Source organism: Rhinoraja longicauda, chromosome 16, assembly GCF_053455715.1.
Source record: "Rhinoraja longicauda isolate Sanriku21f chromosome 16, sRhiLon1.1, whole genome shotgun sequence".
NCBI lineage: Eukaryota > Metazoa > Chordata > Chondrichthyes > Rajiformes > Arhynchobatidae > Rhinoraja > Rhinoraja longicauda.
In genome coordinates, this window is record NC_135968.1 from 24,623,976 (window position 1) to 24,643,699 (window position 19,724).

The following is a 19,724-nucleotide window of genomic DNA, read 5'->3' on the forward strand; positions in this document are numbered from 1 at the left end:
GTCAAAGTATTAAAATACAAAGACCTCTTCTATTTGTAGAACACAAAGTACCGGAGTAACTCAATGGATCATGCTGCCTGACCCGTTGAGTTAGTCCAGCATTTTGTGTTCTATGCAAGATTCAGGCATCTGCAGTTCCTTAGGTCACCTCTCCTATTTACCTTTTGTTCTCCTCATTTTTGTCATGCACAGTTTTATTGAGGAAAAATCTGTGATCTTCCAGTAATCTGTTGTTTTCTTTCAATTCAGCCAGTGAATGGTGCAAGTGAATTTCTTCTTGTTCTTTCTGCAACAAACTGTAATGTATTTATGCACATATTATTGGGGAAGGACATAACATACCTTACTGAACAGACTTTTAATCACTCATGAAAACTGAACTTATGCAATTGGAAGTGTGATTATTCCTGGACACACCTGCCAGGAAGTAAAAAAGCAATATCACCTTCTTGAATGGAGATATCAATGTGACCAAGCCTGCTTGTACAATGGACATCTTATTTGTATTTTGTTTAACCTCAATTACCTGTTTATGCATGCGCTTCCCTTTCTTGAAGTAATATTGGAGTAACTGATTTTATACAATATGCTTTGCATTTTGGATAATGAGGCTCCCAAACAGTTTAAGAAACATTTTACCCTCCCAAACAGTTTAAGAGATGGGGACTCCACCAGCTCTCACATTGGCTCTTCCAAATTACTCAGTTCACTCCTCCTACTTTTTTATTCTAATTTCTTTTCTACCAGAATAACTAGAAGTGACATAATACTGTGGACGTCTTATACACATCAAGCACTGTGCTTGACAACCAATGAAAAGGTAATGTCTGCATATCATGAAAGATGGAAAAGTTTGCAAGGTTCAAGTAGCCAACCAATATCAGAGAATTGGACCCAGCTATTACCAATAATGCTGGGAATTGGCCTCTTTGGGCCTGTCAGCCACTGATAGCGACATCTGAGGGAAGAGGCGCTGTCACAGTATTCCCTGCATATTTTTTAAATATGCTTTTATTTATCATTATACTATTTTATAGCGCATTCAGTTTTCCTTTCTATTGATAGTGTTGCAAGAAAGTTGTTCTACATATCGCCATATTTCCCAATTTACAGCTCACTTCTGCACTGGCGAGATCATCCAGAGTCACTGCTTCTGAAGGAGTGATTTCATCAATCTTGTTTCAGTAGGATAGGTGGCATTTCATGCACTGGGGTCTGTTGGCTTCTCTCAAATACGGGAAGCCATTGACGACACATGGACCCATGGGCTCCATTCATCTGAAATATAAGATTACGAAAGGCAAAGATATGGTCATTTTTTTCTCCTCATGGTAGATCTGAAAAGCAAGAGGGCATAGGCTGAAGGTGAGAGGAAGGGGTTTCAAAGGGGATCTGGGGAGTATTTTTTTTAAACAGAGAATGTTTGATATCTGAATTATACTGCTAGAATAGGTATTGGAATGAGATCCAATCAGTACACTTAAGAGACATTTAGAAAGGCACTTGAAGAGTAAAAGCGCAGAAGGATATGGATCTAATGCAGGCAACTGGGATTGATATAGATGAACAAAGTGGTTGGCAGGGGCGTGGTCGGCCAATCAGCCTGCTTCTGTGCTGTATGACTTTATGACTCTGTGAAACTTTTTCATCAACAGGCAAAGGATCCAGTTCCTTAATGTTCAATTTGTTATGGATCATGGTGAATGCTATATTCCTGAGAAGCTCCATGACACCTTCAATCTGAGAGAGTCTACTTTGTCCGCCATTTTTAACAGAGAGGGATAGAATCTGGGAGATAGGAATTATCCACCTCTTTGGTGTCGCCAATCACAAAATACTAATGCAGATGCAAAAGCAGTTAGCACAACATGATGGAAAGTGACATCAGTCTCCTCAAGCTGATTTTTTTTTGCCATTAAGCAGATTTGGAGCCTTCACTGTTGTGCAACATGCAGCCTACAATCTTGCAAACTGAAGACATCAGCCGTTGCCTGATAAAATACAGCAAGACAATTGGGGCCTGAGGCACTGGAGCTTGCAAAATAACTGAAACAAGAAGAGCAAAGAAAGACAGAGATCTCCCCTTGATGTCACTGCTCAGCATCTCCCAAGGAAGCATTGTTGGCATATGGGGTTCCTTGAGAGAGAGATGGTTCTCGTAAAAAAACATCAAAATCATTGTCCTCAATGCAAGTCTCCACAATCTAAGCATTATCAACAACATAATACAATGACACCAAGCCGGAAGACCAGGTAAAACATAAACATCTTTCATTTCCTGTTTGGCACGTATCTAGTCATGGTAGACTACTCAAACTTATTTCATATGAACACAGAATTGCCACATTGTACATGAATTCGCTCCAGCAACAAACGCTTGTAACCATTTCCTGTCTGGCTCTCCTAATTACCCTGGCGAGCTTCACGTTGACCAAGTCCTACATGTCCCTTTGAATGAATATGAGAGCTGAATCCCTCTTCCCTGTAGTAGCCCTGTTGCTTCAGACTGCCATGGCAACTGCGCCTTTAAGAGCTGACACCTTTATGATCATTGCACAGTGAAGTGTTTGGAGCTCAACTGAACTGAATGAAATTCAGTTGGGAATTACATAGGTCCCATTTTAGTACTTTTGTTTCAGTACGTATACGGCTTTACTACTGTTTCATACTGGATTTTGGCCATTTTCATGACATTCTGCAGGGACCTGACTTGGCTGATTTGGCCAATGTTTTAGCATGCCAGAATAAATGTAACCCAAAGCTCAGTTTCTAGGTATGTACCTATAATAGCATTCCCACATCCTGCATTGAGGTCTCAGTTTAGATTTTGATGTTCAAGCTCCACTCATACTCTTGAAGGGGTAATTGCAACTACCACCTTATTGTTAGCAAAGGTTCTACCAACTGAGTTCTACCAAAGTGGCCAGTACTCTATTTTCCTGCCAGAAAATAAGTAGTAATTCCTATTTATATGCTGGGACAAACCGTAAACACAGAGATATTCACTTCCATTTTGAAGGGTGGTGATTTATTATTGGCACAGTCATTTTAATGTATTCATTGTAATGACTGCATTGATTTGATGTGATAACTATTGTGGTTTTTTGTATCCTCAAAGCACAAAAAATGATTGATTAATTGCATAATCCTTATGTCACCGATTCAACATCTTTTGATGTGTTCTTCTGTATTGCCCTTGGGAAATAAATAAAGTACCTCGAAACATAAATCATTAGACAGCATTGAAGACAGAAGCTGTATGAATATTAGGAATAAGGCCAGAGACAGAGGCTGTTTTGGTTTAGATGATTCCAGTAGTTCAAGAATTCGGTGCCCATCCCTAATTTCCATTGAGAAGGTGATATTGAGCTGCTTTCATGAATATATTTTCCAAGTCATGATGGTGAAAGAGAACCTGCAGGTGATGGTGTTCTGTTGGTAGAGGTTACACATTTGGGATTTACTATGAGTAAGATGGGCAAGTAAGCATTGAACAGACAATGTTATGGATAGTCTAAATTGCTGGTACTTGATGTTCAATGATGCCACTTGATATTCAATAATGCCCAAGTTTGGGTTTTGCCAGAACCAACCAACTCCAGACCTCACCACTGCCTTAATCCAAACATGAGCTGAAGAACAAAGTTGGATAGATGTCATGAAAATGATAGTCCTTGGCATCAAAGTAGCATTTGGCAGAAAGGAATTCTGGTAAAACTAAAATCAATGGGTATCAAGAGGAAAATACTCCAATATGGAGTCGTACCTCACATAAAAAAAGAAGGCTGTGGCTGTTGGCGATCAATCATCCTACCCCAGGATATCACATTAGGGAAATATCCAATGCTCAAACACTTTCAGCTGCTTCTTCAAAGGTTTTCTGCTCATCATGTGGGCATTTTTGTTGATGTCTGCACATTGTTCAACTCAATTTGGCAACTCCTTAGAAAATGAAGCAGTTCATATCTACTGCAGCAAGACCTAGAGGTTTTCTGCAGATTGTGAAGGCTTTCAATGTTCAAACTGTGTTTTATGGTGTATTTAGTACTGGTATTTAGTACTTTAGTACTGTGTGTAAAAGTTTGTGCTGTGGCTTTTAAGGCTGCCACCTAGCCAGTGTTTGTGATTGACTGTCTCTCAGTTCAGCATATGTCTATTGACTTTTGCTGAACAGTCTACAGCGGCCCTTGGAATTTAAAAAAAAGTCACACTGTGTGAGTACTTCAGTTTCACTGTGTACTCAGTCTCTCACCCATAAGATGACTCAAAGAACCTAGTGACCACATGGCTAACCATACGAGGAGCCTCTTAATGATCAATCCTGGAGCTGACAACAGTTTTTTACTTTATTATGTCTGTCTATTTTTTTTTCTCTGCGGCAACACTGCCTAAAGATGTTCTTAGGAGGATGAGAGCTACTTCTTGCTTACCTAGTTTCTCATTCCTGTACATTTTCCAACACATGCAGCTGAATTTGCTCTACAGCAATGACACCAGGGAACTAATTGTTGACATCACAATGGGGCAGTCAGGAGACCATGTACCAGCTGTTAACATCTCAGATGGCCTGTCCTAGGCCCACACATTGATTTAATCATGAAGGCGTGCCAGCGCTTCTCCTTACTTCGGTTTATAGAGAGTCAACATGTCTCTGAATATTCTAACAAACTTCAACAGAGGCACTGTAGAAAGCATCTTGACCAACTGCATCATGGCCTAGTCTAATGCTCAGGAATGCGAGGCGCTACAGAGTGTGGTGGACTCAGCCAAGAAGGCCAATATCTATCATCATTATTGCTTCCATCCAGGTCATGCCTTTTTACTTTAGACTTTAGAGAAACTGTGTGGTAACAGGCTCTTTAGCCCACTGAACCCACGCTGACCTGCAATCACTCGTACATTAGTTTAGTTTAGTTTAGAGGTACCGCGCGGCAACAGGCCCTTCGACCCACCGGGTCCACGCCGACCCACGACCTCCGCATATTAACACTATCCAACACCCACTAGGGACAATTTTTACATTTTCCAAGCCAATGAACCTACATACCTGTACGTCTTTGGAGTGTGGGAGGAAACCGAAGATCTCGGAGAAAACCCACGCAGGTCACGGGGAGAATGTACAAACCCCTTACTGACAGCATCCATAGTCAGGATTGAACCCAGATCTCTGGCACTGCATTCACTGTAAGGCAGCGGTTCTATCACTGCGCCACCGTGCCATGATGCAGTTGTAAATTCTGTACAATTTACAGAAGCCAATTAACTTACAAACGTGCACGTCTTTGAAACGTGGGAGGAAACTGGAGCACCCGGAGAAAATTCAAGGAGTCACAGGGAGAACGTACAAACTCTCTACGGACAGCTAGTCAAGATGGAACCCAGGTCTCTCGCTCTGTAAGGCAGCAAAACTACTGCTGCCCCACTATGCTGCCCTATCCGCTCTTTTCTCGCTGCTTTCATCAGGAAGGAGGTACGAAAAGCCTGAAGTCTCACACCCCAGGTTCAAGAACAACTACTTTCCTACAACCATCAAGTTCTAGATCTGACATGCTCAACCCTAATCCTACCTCAGCAACAGACACCGAGGACTAGCTCTTGCCCTACCTTGGACTTGATTTTCTAATTGTGATTTGTACTGATGTTTTGTTATTGCACAAAAAGCAAAGTGCAGAAGGGGTCAGTCTTCCTCCAACACTTTGTTCTTTGCTCAGCTACAGTCTCTTGTTCCTCCATTTTGGTATTGCACAGTCTGTTTCTTTGCAGTCTTGCATAATGCACATATAATTTGTGTATTATTTATGCTTCTGCATGTTGTCTGAGTCTATGCGCCTATAATGCTGTACAAGCGAGATTTTTAATGTACTTGAAGCTCACCATACTTGTGTATGTGACAATAAACTTGATTGTACTCGGTTTGACAACAGTACAAGGAGACACAAGAAACTGCAGATGCTGCAATCTTAAACAAAAAAACAAAGTGCTGGAGGAACTCAGTGGGTTGGGCAGCATAAGAAAATAACTGCAGATGCTGGTACAAATCGATTTATTCACAAAATGCTGGAGTAACTCAGCAGGTCAGGCAGCATCTCGGGAGAGAAGGAATGGGTGACGTTTCGGGTCGAGACCCTTCTTCAGACTGATGGGTTGGGCAGCATCTGTGCAGGAATGTACAGATGTTGACTCAGGGCAGGACCCTTCTTCTGAGTGATGGAGTAGGAAGAAAAGCCATAAAAGAGGTATAGGAGTGTAACAATCAGCTCTTGAAAATGAAATTTTGCTAAGTGCACCACTCCAAGAGAAAACTTCAGCATTCAGGAGATAGGATGTCTCCTGCTTCACAGCCCAGTTGTTGCTTTCTACACAACCTAGCAGAAAGGTGAGCAGTGTGCTTGCCCAAGAACTTTCAGCAAAAAGAGAATCATGAGGAAATGGAGGTGAAGCAGGAGATAACTGACAAAGGAAAGATCAACACCAGTAGCATTCACAGTGGGTGTAAATGGAAGAAACTGATGGCAGGCAGCACAGACGTGAGGCACTAACTGAAAATGCTGTCAGAGCTCAACTAACAGACCACAGGTTTTCAGGATATAAAAAATACTATTGTTTCCAACTCACTCACAGACGTTTTTGCAAAGTTGTCTTAATGCTCCATTGGGGTAGTTAATTGTGGGGCTTGTTGCATTGAAACTCCCTGGATAAGCACAGTCCACTTATGTGCAGCACATCAGAAAACGGCAGGCACTTTTTCCTATCCTGCCATCCTCTGTTGGGAAGGATAGAATTCCGCAAAGCATGCCCTTTCTGTTTGCTCTCCCTGCAGCTGTAATAGGGTGAGCTCATTTCTTCTGAGTGTGTTCCTTGCCTGAAGAACCCACGTAATGAAAAATGAATAGTGTCAGAGTACTTTAAAAGACCAGAAATATCTGGAGGCACTGCAAAGACTTTGAAGTAAAAACAACTTTGAAGTGTTCGAACTAGCTAAATCCACAATAATAGAAGTTAAATATGTTACAGAACCTTCCAATGTTTTACCTGAGACCGTTGTGAATCCGCTTCAATACAATGGAAATGATTATATCTTAAAAGATCAGATATATTTCTTTATTAGCCAAAAGCCAAATGACCAGGATGTATCTGATTGTTAATGCACTACGAAATTTTGAAAAATGCAACTAACAAATGACAGAAAAACCAAAAAAGACAAATGGTGGAAATCTAAAATGTGCCAGAAAATGCTGGAAATATCCAGCTGGTCAGCCAACTGCTTTGAGGAAGAGAGACAGTTATCATTTCAGGTCAGTGACCTTTTACTGGACCTAAGAAAGTCTGTAAAAGAAATATGTTTTAAGTTGTGGAGAAGGGGGTAGAGGTGGAGCGGCCATAGACATTAACTGGTGGAGACCAAGTGGGATGGAAACATTGTGGTGTGCTGGCTAACATAAAGTGGCGAAGGCTTGTTGATCACAGTTCATTTATCTGGAAGAGTTGTACATAAAGCAAGAGAAATAAAGACAGAGGTGAAAGAAATAAAAAAGCAATATTGGAACAGACTCAGACCAGTTGCAACCCAGCAGTGAACATTGATTCCTCAAATTTCAAGTAACCATTGAAAAACCCTTTAAAAAAAGCCTGTGAGTGAATTGGAAACAATGGTATTTTTTACATCCCGAAAATTTGTGGTCTGTTAGATGAGCCCTGACAGCGTTTCCAAGTTAGTGCCTCACTTCTGTGCTGCCTGCCATCAGTTTGCAACCACTGTGAACGCTATTAATGTTGATCGTTCCTTTGTCATCTATCTACTGCTTCACCTCCATTTCCTCGTGATTCTCTCTTTTACTAAAGGTTCTTGAAAGCACATTACTCACCTTTCTGCAGTTGCTGGAGATTTGAAATAAAAGAGAATTTGTGGGATTAATGAATCTAGTTAATGTTCTAAGTGGATATTGAATCATTCTAACAAAAACTGAAAAGCCTGGTAAGCTGACGGTTAAATTCAATGCTGAGTCCTGTTGTCTGCAACATCCAGAGAGGGAAGATGAGATGTTGTTGTCAAGTTTAAGTTGGGCTTCACCGAAACAATGCAATAGGCCAAAGACTCCTATAGGCTGGTTTGCAATATATCTGCAATCTGCTTTAATGCTGCCTGTGTTTTCAATGTTGGATGCTTTAAAGACAATAGGTCTTATCTCTTCGATGGGATTGCTCGACTGATCCGAGCCAGTAAAAACATGCCCTTGATATCTATAGAGAAATACTTCTAATGTCCTCCATCTGTAATTGGGAGCATAAGAAGTGATGTGATAACTTCACCATGACATTGATTGCAATTTTGCATTCTTTACTAGATTTGGGAGTTCATAAATGGATGGCATTATGTATAGATAAACCATCTTTAATCAATCTTAAAAAAGGTTGCGTATCTTCTTGAACTGCTGTCCCCGTGTACTGTTCTGTTTGGTGGTTTGTTGCAACAGAATGGATGAAAAAATTAGATGCTGTTTGTTAAGCTTAAATTGGGCTTCACTAGAACAGTGCAATAGGCCAAAGATTTTTCTGAGCTAGTCTGCAATACTTTAAAAATGCGCCATTCACTCCAGATGCACATAAGCTTGACCATTAAGGGACAATACGATACAAGGTGGCCCATTATGATAATTTAGTATTTCTACTGTTCCTTTTGCTCTTAATTTTAGATTTATTAAGATTCCGCAGCTGTCCAGTTACAACTTGAATGTATCTCTGGATCATACAGCCAGACACGATCGCTACTCCAATGAAATAACCACTGTGTTAAAGTATGCTCAGTAGTACACTAAGTACATAATTATCGAATAATTCCCATTGCGATTACTACACAAGAACTCCACTTAGAGGACCAAGAGACGATGCAAGATTTAGTAAAAGATCTCATGTGGAGTACCGGTGAGTGGTGGAATAAATGAGTCCAAGATGGTTAATTTCAGCCTCTACAGGAATGTGGCGATGGGTGGGAGGGGGAGGGGGGGGCGGCAGGGGGACGTGAGGAGGGGTTGACCATGGAGAAAGACTTATACCATCATCTGTATGTGCCACTTTGCTAATAATTACGCACCTTCAAAACTCCCAGTGGCTCAGTACAGAATGGGCTATTGCGAATTTAAAGTTAAATACAATGGCTGCTTTATTGCGACTGAAAGGAATTTTTTGCTGTCGGTCCCGGTTTAGTGTCCTCCACCAGAAGTAAACGTTCCCCTTTTTAACTGAAGCTTTCAAAGACAAACTCAGGTCAAAGTTACTTTTTGGATCCAGTAAACATTTGGATGTAGATAAAATCAAACAGGCAACTCCCTCCTTAGATGCTGATTAATCTCACTAACATTCTTTCTTCTTTTGAGAATATATTAGTTTGTCAAAAAGATATCATCAATGGGACCGCAGTTCCAGAGGTTCCCAGTTTTTAGATTTTTCAACAGCTTTCTTCTCACCACAACATTTCTTACCAAGAAACAGTCTTAGCTTAAAAAAAAAACAAAATTGCATATTAATTCTACAGACCTATCCCTTTCCTGCTATCTGATATTGTTTTTGTTCCATGATTGGTCGAGAGGCAGTAAATTGATTATTGGTAATGGTGATGCCATATCGTCTCTATATGCATTTCCTTCAATTGACTATGATGTTCCAGGTTTTATCTTGTTTCAGGCAAAGCAAAGAGAGTTGGGTTGCTATCCTAATTCCAGCATGTCTGCTTTATACTGTAAAGCACACTACTAAAACTGGTACTTCAAAAATAAGGCTCGTAAAATCATCCCCAAGAAATGTTGTGTATTTGAAAAGCACTATAATTATAAATCAGTGGTACACTCTGACATCCAACACACAAACAAATTGTTACTTTTGAGAACTGACATAGTGAAACACATACTTTTTAATACTATTCCTCACCCCCCACACTCACACACACAAACATAACTGCCCTCAACCACCGACCACCCACCACCTCCCCTCCCAAACCTGCCCATGTATCATTACCGCTTTGGAGGTTTTTTTAAATGTCAATTAAATTGCCTTCAATGGGAAATTACATAAATTTCCTGAAGAGATAAGAATATCTTGTATAAATAGTGACTCGAATATATTCATTTCTGTATATTTCTGTCTCGTCGTTTCCTTTACGGTTTTCTGAAGTCAGTCACAAAATGCTTTTCAATGGATTGGAACTGATTTAACTGTTTCTAGTTGCAAAAGAAAAAATATGCAACAATTATGTGACAATAGAATTGAAACCTTTAATTTTGCAGACATATGTATCAAACTCACAAAGCACAATGCACATATATCGAGTTGTGAAAAACATTAATACATGGAAATACTTCATGAAACAGCTCTTTTTTTAAACTGTGCATACTGTGTTTAATGAAATGAATCATCCTGATATAATTAAACTAGGAATTAGAAATTATGATAATTATTAACATTGATTTAGCACAAAGAGTTACTAAAATTATTACAGTTATTAAAATTCCACTTAATTTTTTTTAATTTTTTCATGATTAGCAAACATATTTGGAACATAATAATAAACCTATCTGCAGTTAATCAACTGCTTAGAACAATAACCCCAGAAAAGTATTTAGCATAGATGTATCATATCAGATGGTTCTGTACCAGTTTATAATTTTACCATAACTGCATCCTTTAGACAACGTAAGTCAAAGAAAAGAAAATGAGGAAGCTAAGAAGAATGCATTACCATGCTGTTATTGCCTAAATAGACCAGTTCGGAATAAAGGTACATACTGAAGCTATCTCTGATCTGCATAGTATCAGCTTTCTAACCTACTTCTAGAATTTGAATTAGGGTTATTTAGAGGAGCTTATATTAGCTGAGAATAAAACGTGCAGAACAACTCATAAGGTAAAGAAAATCAAAGACATAAAAAAATTACACTATCTAAAATGTCATCCCAAAAAAATGGAAAAACTATATCAATATAACTATATATCAAGCCACATATTTTTAGTGAAGTAAAATGTTCAAATTATGTCCTTTGGGATGAAAGAAACTTATTTCCTATATTTTATTCCTGAACAGGGCTAGATGATTAAATTGTTAAATACACATTATGCACTTACGTCTCTCTTAAATCATTCAATTTAATACTGACAGCTTCCGCTTCTTCATTTCTGCAAATAATAGAAGAGATTATTTTGCATTAAGAGTTACTTTAACATTTACAATTAACTTTATCACCTCAATTTAAGGTTCATAATGAGTATTTCCTTTGTTAATTCTTAAAAGAAGAACATTATTTATGTAGTCCCTTTCAAGAGAATGGTCTACAGCATTTGATAACCAACAAAGTGCTTTAACGATAACTGAAATAAGAACAGAAAATGTTGGAAAAATCCGCATGCAAAGGCAGCTACTTGAAAGAAACAACAGTCAACATTTCAGACCCAAAATGTTGACTGTTTCTCCTTCCGTAGATGCAGCCTGATCTGGTTTTTTTTCAACATTTCCTGTTTTTACATTAGAAATATAGTCACTGTAACATGGCACCCCAATTTTTGTATTGTTAGCTCCCACAGACAGCAATATGACAAGGTTAAAAAAAATCTGTCTTTGTGATATTGATTAAACTGAATACAAGACAGCAATTTACCTTTTAGGAAAGGTGCCGTGGAATTGTTTAAGTTCATCTTAGAGCGAAGATAACTCCAAAATGTAATGTCTTAAGCAGAAGTTACCTCAGTACTGCAGGAATTTCAACATAGATATTTGTAGTCAAGTCTCTAGAAGTGAGTCATAACCAAGAACCGACCAACTCGGAGTTTACAGAGGCATTAATTGTATGTCAATTGTATTTAATCCTCACATTGAACTATATAATAATAATAATAATAAACATTTATTTTTTATAGCGCTTTTCCAAATGCTCAAAGACGCTTTACAAAAACAGTCAAGACATAAAAACAAACAGACAAACTATCCTGACGGAGAAGCGGCGAACTCATTAGTTACTTAACATTATGCATTGATTCCCTTGAAATCAGAAGCAATTTCCTAAAAATCAAAGACATGAAAATCTGCCAATTTCTTCCTCACTTCCCAATTACTTGCTTCCAAGGTCAACAGGAGAAAAGGGCATTTCACACAAATTTCTGCCATTTAGCAGAGGTTATCTGCATCCCATTTTCGTCTCAACAACACAATTAGCCACATTTCATAATTTACTGTATGAGACAGCTCTATTTCATGGATGGATATCCTGAGGTTTTTCCAAGGTTTGGGATGGCAGAGCGATAAAATTGCTGCCTTACAGCGCCAGAAACCCGGGTTCAATCCTGACTACCAGTGCTGTCCGTATGGAATTTGTACATTTTCCTTTTGAGCGCGTGGGTTTTCTCCGGGTGTTCCGGTTTCCTCCCACACTCAAAAAAAACATACAGCTTTGTAGGTTAATTGGCTTTGGTAAAATTGTAAATTGTCCTTAGTGTGTAGGATAGTGTTAGTGTATGCAGTGATCGCTGATTGGCGTGGACAAAGGGCCTGTTTCCATGCTATATCCCTAAAGTATAAAGTCTACAGTCTGAAGTCACATTACCAACAAATTGTAATGAAAACACAAGGAACTGCAGATGCTGGTTGACAAAAAAAGGCTCAGAATGGTGGAGTATGCAGCGGGTTAAGCAGGTTACTCTGGAAGATCATGAAAATGCAAATCCTTCTAGGACATTTGTGCACTGTAGACCCATACCTATTGAGCTTGTAATAAGAATCTCTAATCTAATATATAAAGACACCTCCAAATATACTGAAAGAAAATGTCCTGCTATTATCTGAGAAACATTAGATTAATAGTGACAATGTTAACAGAACTGCATTCTAACTCAGGACACCTCGCAGTTCAATCCCACCCCCCTAAAAAAAGTCACTAAAAAGAGCTTCTGCTTGGTTAAAAGAAAAGGCACTCTTAACCAATGAAGTGTAGATAAATTTGCTAGTTTCTTGAAAAACCCTAAGTTTCAAGTAATGGCTGACTTGTAATTAGGGTTTAGAGAGTGAAAGGTTACAGTGTACTCGTAAGACCAATAACTCATCAAAACCCCTGATTTAGTTGGCATGTATACTTTTAAACTTTGTAGCTGCATATTAAGTGGAGTATTTCATAATAACAGGGTGTTCCGCCTCAGAATGAGGGAAAATGCTGATATAATCTGCAATGCTTTGCTATAACTCATTTCACTTGATTGGTTGATCACAGACTTTAATCACCTAACCTTGCCCAGCCGAGAGAAGTTGCATACAAGCCTCCTTGGGGGGGAGGGGGGGGGAAATACAAGAGAAATATAAAAGAAAGTATTTGCGTTTGTTAACCTTTAATCATTTTACTTTTACCAGAAATCAATAAAACATTTACATGCTGTTGCTGGAATGGTCAAGAATCAAAGGACACAGATTAGGGGCCATTTAACACAAAAGAACTGGGCATGGCATGAGGGAAAACTATCATGTAGCCTGGAAATCCTGGTCTAAAAGGTACTAAAGTAGAATTTTTGCTTACAGAAGGGAATTAGAATGAAATTTGAAAGAGAAGATATTATAGTGCTGCAGAGAACGAGCTGGGGAAGAGACTGACTCGATGAAAGTCAAAAATAATTTTTGGATGATGCAGATTCTGGAAACTGGAAATAAAAACGGAAAAATACTGGAGACATTAAGCAGCTCAAGCAGCATCTGTAGAAAGAGAAGCAGAGAAAGAGAAATGTATTAATGTGGAAATCAGAAGCACATTATGCTTCTTTGCCTGTGTTATGTATTGCTGATAGCAAGGTGTATGCCTGCCTAGGATACAAACAGACAAAGAAAAATAAGCCACAATCACAGAATGACAATTAGCAGCAAAAAAGATAAAGCTACCTAAAGGAGGAAAATTCTACATTGAGTCCAGAAGTCTGTATCATTTTCAGAGAAAAGGTGAGAAGATGTTCCTCAAATTTGCATTGGGTCATCGTGGGAGAGCTGAAGCCCAGGATCACTCCTGCAGACCGTTTGCAGGTGCTCTGAAAAGTAACCAGCCAATCTGCATTTGGCTTTTCCAATGTAGTGAAGATCACATTGTGAACATTGAATACACTCCTCTCACTTTCTTCTATTTAAAGGTGTAGCCATGGGCACTCGCATGGGCCCCAGCAATGCCTGCATTTTTTGTTGGTTACATTGAACAAACCATGTTTCAAATGCACACTGCCACCATCCCCCAATTCTTTCTTCATTACATCAGCGACTGTATCGAGGCTGCCTCCTGCACCCAAGCAGAACTCGTTGATTTCATTAACTTTACCACTATCTTCCACCTTGCCCACAAATTCACTTGGACTATTTCTCACACCTCTCTCCGCTTTCTTGATCTCTCTGTCTCCATCATTGTATCACGTGGCGGCGCCTAACGGCAGCGGCTGACTAGCAGTCTGTCCGTCTTTTTTTTGTTGTGTGTCGGTGTTGGGATGGTTTTTATATATATTTTTTTGGTTGTGTATGTGTGGGAGGGGGTGGTGGTGTGGGTGGGTGGGGGTGGGTGTGGGGGGGGGGGGGGGACTTTTCTCTTCCTCACGGCGCGGGGTGCGGCTCGGCTGCGGGGCCTAACATCGCCCGCTGCGGCTCGGCCGCTGGACTTTACATCCCGGTGCGGCTTGGCCACTGGACTTTACATCACCCGGTGCGGCTTGGCCGCTGGACTTTACATCACACGGTGCGGCTTGGCCGCTGGACTTTACATCCCGGTGCGGCTTGGCCGCTGGACTTTACATCCCGGTGCGGCTTGGCCGCTGGACTTTACATCCCGGTGCGGCTTGGCCGCTGGACTTAACAGTGCCCGGTGCAGCTCGGCCGCGGGGCTTAACATCGCCCGGTGCAGCTCGGCTGCGGGGCTTAACATCGCCCGGTGCAGCTCGACTGCGGGGCTTTTCATCGCTGGTGCGGCTCGACTGCGGACTTGACATCGCCCGGTGCGGCTCGACCACGGGACTTAGCTGCGCAAGGCTTGGTCGCGGGCCTTTCATCACCCGGTTCGGCCGCGGGACGTTTCAGCGCCCGGTGCGGGGACTGTGCGGGTCGGTCGGGGACGAGCTGTCTGTCCGTGGGCGTGGGGAAGAGAGTGGAAGTTTTGTTGCCTCCATCACAGTGAGGGGGTGTTTGGAGTCACTGTGATGGACGTTTGTGTTGGGGTTATGTGTCTTGTGTTCTTTTTTTTTCTATGACTGCTATGTAGTTTCGTTCGGTACTTCGGTACCGAACGACAAATAAAGCTCTGTTATACTGTTATAGGGGACAGACTATGAACTGACATCTACTGCAAACCAAAGGACATTCACGGTTATCTGGACTACACGTCCTCCCACCCTGCCTCTTGGAAAGACGCTATCCCCTACTCTCAAATTCTCCATCTTTGCCGCATCTGCTACTAAGATGAGGCTTTCCAATTTAGGACAGCCGACACGTCCCCTAGCTTTAGTAAACGTGGTTTCCACCCTGCTCTCATAGATGGATCCCTCACCCACGTCTCCGTGTCCTGTAATTCTGCTCTCACTCCCCCTCTCCCCAGATGGAACAAGGATAGAGTTCCCCAGATCCTCATCTTTCACCCCACCAGTCTCTGCATCCAACACGTTATTCACCAACGTTTCTGTCACCTTTAAAGTGATCCCACCACCAATCACATTTTTCCATCCCACCCCTTTCCGCCTGCCACAAAGACCACTCCCTCTACAATTCTTTGGTTCACTCACCCCTTCCCACCCAACCCACCCCCTCCCCCAGTTACATACTCCTGCAATCATAGGAGATGTAATACATGTTCCTATACTTCCTCTCACATCCATCCAGGGACCTCAGCAGTCCTTCCAGGTGAGATAGAAGTTCACATGCATCTCTTCTTACCTCATCTACTGTATCCAGTATCCCATAGTGGCATCCTTTACATCAGCAAGACCAAATGTAGACACGGTGATTGTTTCGCCGAACACTTGTGCTCAGTCCACCAACGCATACTGGATCATCCAGTTGCTAACTATATTAACTTCCCTTCCCATTCCTGCATTGACCTTTCTGTCCTGGGCCTCCTCCGATGCCAATAATGCTGCATGCAAACTGGAGGAACAGCAATTCATATTCCGCTTTGGTGGCTTACAACCTAATGGTATGCAGACTAAATTCTCCAATTTTAAATAACTAACATTATCCCCACTGCCCCCACCCCACCCCCGCCCGGCTTCCTTGTATCTCACCTGAACGTGCACCTATTTCTCCCCCCCCCCCACCCCGCCACTCCTTCCACCTATATTCTTTCCATTGGCTTCACAATTCGCATTTTTTCTATCCTTATCTCTCACCTTTTATCTTTTCATGTTTGGTCTTTGTCCAACCGTCTGTCAATCAAAACACTCCCTCATCTGTATCCATCTATCACTCACCAGGCTTTCTACTGCCCCTCCTCCTTACCAGCTTTCTACACCCCCCCACCCCCACCAACAGCACCATTAGTCTGAAGAAGGATCCCACTCAAAACATTACCTATTCATGTTCTCCAGAGATGCTGCCTGACCTGCTGAGTTACTCCATCTTTGTGTCTATTTTTAACGTAGCAATCTAGATTGGAAGAAATGCAATTAATTTACTGTCTCACCTGGAAAGACTATGTAGGTATTTGATTAGTAGGAAGGAGTGAAAGAAAAGATTTTGCAAATTCTCTGTCTTATGGTCCTTTCCTATTCAGGAATATGAATTCCTAGCCAGCAAATGGTTGGCGAGGATAGTAGCAGTGGTTTACAAAGGAAGCAATCCCTTTAAAAGGAAGGGGGAATAGATGTTTATTATTTGAATCTTGTTGGAGTTGGCAGAAATTGTTAAGGATAATTTATTAAATGCCAAGCAAGGAGGCTGGATGATTCTTGGAAGCACAGTCTCGTCTTGATATACTGATTGGCTTATTTTCCTGCTTTAACTATGTTAAAAGTAAAATGAACCTATGGAGTACAAAATGAACAAAGCTAAAGCATAGTACTAACTTCATGATAAACACCGAAGGCAAAAATAGTGCTAAATGCTCCTGGAGGCAATCGATCACAGCAAAACGCCGTCCTGTTGATGAAGACAGGTTCATTGATCCTCAACTTTCCCAACTTTCCCTTTTAGAAGTCAACAATCAGCTCTTTGGTCTTGCTAATTTTGAGCATGCTTGTTGTTCTGGCACCATTCAATTAGATTATCAATCTCCCTCCTGTGCTATGATTCCTCTTTACCCATTATGCGTCCAACAATAGTGGTGTCATCGGCCAATTTAAAGATGGTATTAGAGTTGGCTCTAGCTACATAGTGATGGGTATAAAGAAAGTAGAGTTGTCAGTGAACATGCAGCCCTGAGCTGCTCTTGTATTAATGGTTATTGAGGAAGAAGTTGTTGCCAATTTGTACTGATTGTGATAGAAACATAATCGAAGCAACCACAGACTTTGCTAGCCAAAGGTTCCAAGTGAATGGCCATACTAAGCCCACCATTTAATTGGAAATATTACAAGATAAATGAACCCACGAATCCACTCAATATCCGAGCGTGGTTGAAATATAGCTGGAACACATCCAAATTTGATTTGAATTCTTTAATGAAGTAACAGAGACAATTGATGAGGTTAATGCAGTTGGTGTGCATATTGATTTAAATGCACTTTATTAATGATCTATTAATAAATTTGTTAGCAAAACAGAAGCCCCAGGGAACAAAGGATAGTAATGGAGTGGAACAAAACTAGCTCATGGTGAACCTCTGCTTTTCAGAATAAAAGTAAATATTCAATGATGTCCTTAGGGGTCAGTGTTAGGACTGCTGTTGCTGTTGATTATATGTTAATGACTAGGACTTGAGCTTACAGGATATTAATTCAAAATTGGCAGATGAGACAAAACTCAAAAGTAGTAAACAGCAAATGGGCTATTAGTAGGATACAGGAAGACATAGTTGAAATGGGCAGATACTTGAAGACAAAATTTAATGCAAAGTGTGAAGTACTGAAAAAAAAACATGAAAAGTACAATATAAGCAAAGTAGCTGAATTCTAATTATGATGAATTTTAAATTAAAAAAACAAAGTGACCTAGAATTTCATACATGAAAATATGAAGCTGGCATTGCAAGTTGATAAAATTAGTTGTTAAGCATACATAACCCTGAGGGTTATAAATGGAGGGATAAATTGTAAAAGTCTGAAAGTTAGGCTAAACCTTTCCCATTTGGACTAAAGTTGGAGAATTGTATCCTTTTCTAGGCATTCGGACAGTTTTGTCAGAATATTGTTGGAATGATTCTTAAACCAGTTAAGGCGGCTGATGATCAAATGGAGGTATTCAAGCATGAAGGGTTTTGAGAAAATAAATAGGGAGACAGAGTTTTCATTGGAAAGTGAGCAAAACACCTCTGCTCCCAAGAGGAGATCTTCCATACTAGGACATCCGGAAAGTTCTCATTCTTCAAAAAAACATGGCTTCCCCCCTTCTGTCATAGATGAGGTCCTCACATCTCTTCTGCGTCTGGTAATTCTGCTCACACACCCCCTCCCCCCAGACGCAACATGGGCAGGGTTCCCCTGGTCCTCACATTTCACCCCACCTGCCTTCACATCCAACACAGTATCCTCCAACATTTCCATCACTTCCACATGGGCCAGCCCTGGTTGATTCTGGTTTTTCTTGCCTTCAGCTCTTCTTGCTCCCCCACTCGCCCCCAACTTTCAGTCTGAAGAAGGGTCCCGACCCGAAATATCACCCATCCTTTTTCTCCAGACCCGCTGAATTACTCTAGAAATTTGTGTCTATCTTTGTGATAAACCAGCATCTTAGTTATTATCCAGCAATTGTTCCTACACAGATATAATCTTTTTTGCTAAGAATGGGTTAAGCTAGTAGGTACAGAAGGTACAGAACTTTATTGTCATTCGGTACAAATACGGAACGAAATTACAGCAGTCACAAAACACAACAAAAAAAAGAAAAAAGTACACAGGACACAAGACCCCAAGACAAACATCCATCACAGTGAGTCCAAACACCCCCTCACTGTGATGGAAGGCAACAAAACTTCCACTCTCTTCCCCCCACGCCCACGGACAGGCAGCTCGACCCCTACCGAGGCGACCGACACGCACAGCCCCCGCAAGGGGATGGAAGGCCCCGCGACTGAGCCGCACCGGGCACTGAAAAGTCCCGCGGCCGAGCCCCCGGCAATGTTAAGTCCAGCGGCCGAGCCGCGCCGGGCGATGGAAGGCCCCGCGGCCGAGCTGCACTGGGCGCTGCCAAGTCCCGCGGCCGAGCCGCGCCGGCGATGTTAAGTCCAGCGGCCGAGCCGCGCCGGGCGATGGAAGGCCCCGCGGCCGTGCCGGGCGCTGAACCATTCCGCGGCCGAGCCGGGCGATGGAAGGCCCCGCGGCCGAGCCGCACCGAGCGCTGAGACGTCCCGCAGCCGTACCGGGCGATGGAAGGCCCCGCGGCCGAGCCGCGCCGGGCACTGTTAGCTCCCGTGGCCGAGCGGCGCCGGCGATGCTAAGTCCAGCGGCTGAGCCACGCCGGGCGATGGAAGGCCCCACGGGCGATGGAAGGCCCCGCGGCCGAGCTGCGCCCTGGGGAAGAGACCTAATAAAAGAAAGGTTTCCCCCCCCCACCACCCCCCGCCCCACCCCCCCCCCCCCCCCCA

General features: G+C 41.8%; 1 protein-coding gene across 1 annotated transcript in view; it reads right to left on the reverse strand.

Moving 5' to 3' along the window:
• The window catches only part of LOC144600831 (uncharacterized), a 140,820-nt gene that overhangs the window by 96,106 nt on the left and 24,990 nt on the right, over positions 1 to 19,724 (reverse strand). The window contains exons 2-3 of the mRNA XM_078412720.1: positions 11,116 to 11,166; positions 162 to 296 (exon numbers count right to left, since the gene is read on the reverse strand). Of these exons, the coding sequence (XP_078268846.1) occupies positions 162 to 296; positions 11,116 to 11,166 (186 nt within the window). The remainder of the gene's footprint in view (positions 1 to 161; positions 297 to 11,115; positions 11,167 to 19,724) is intronic.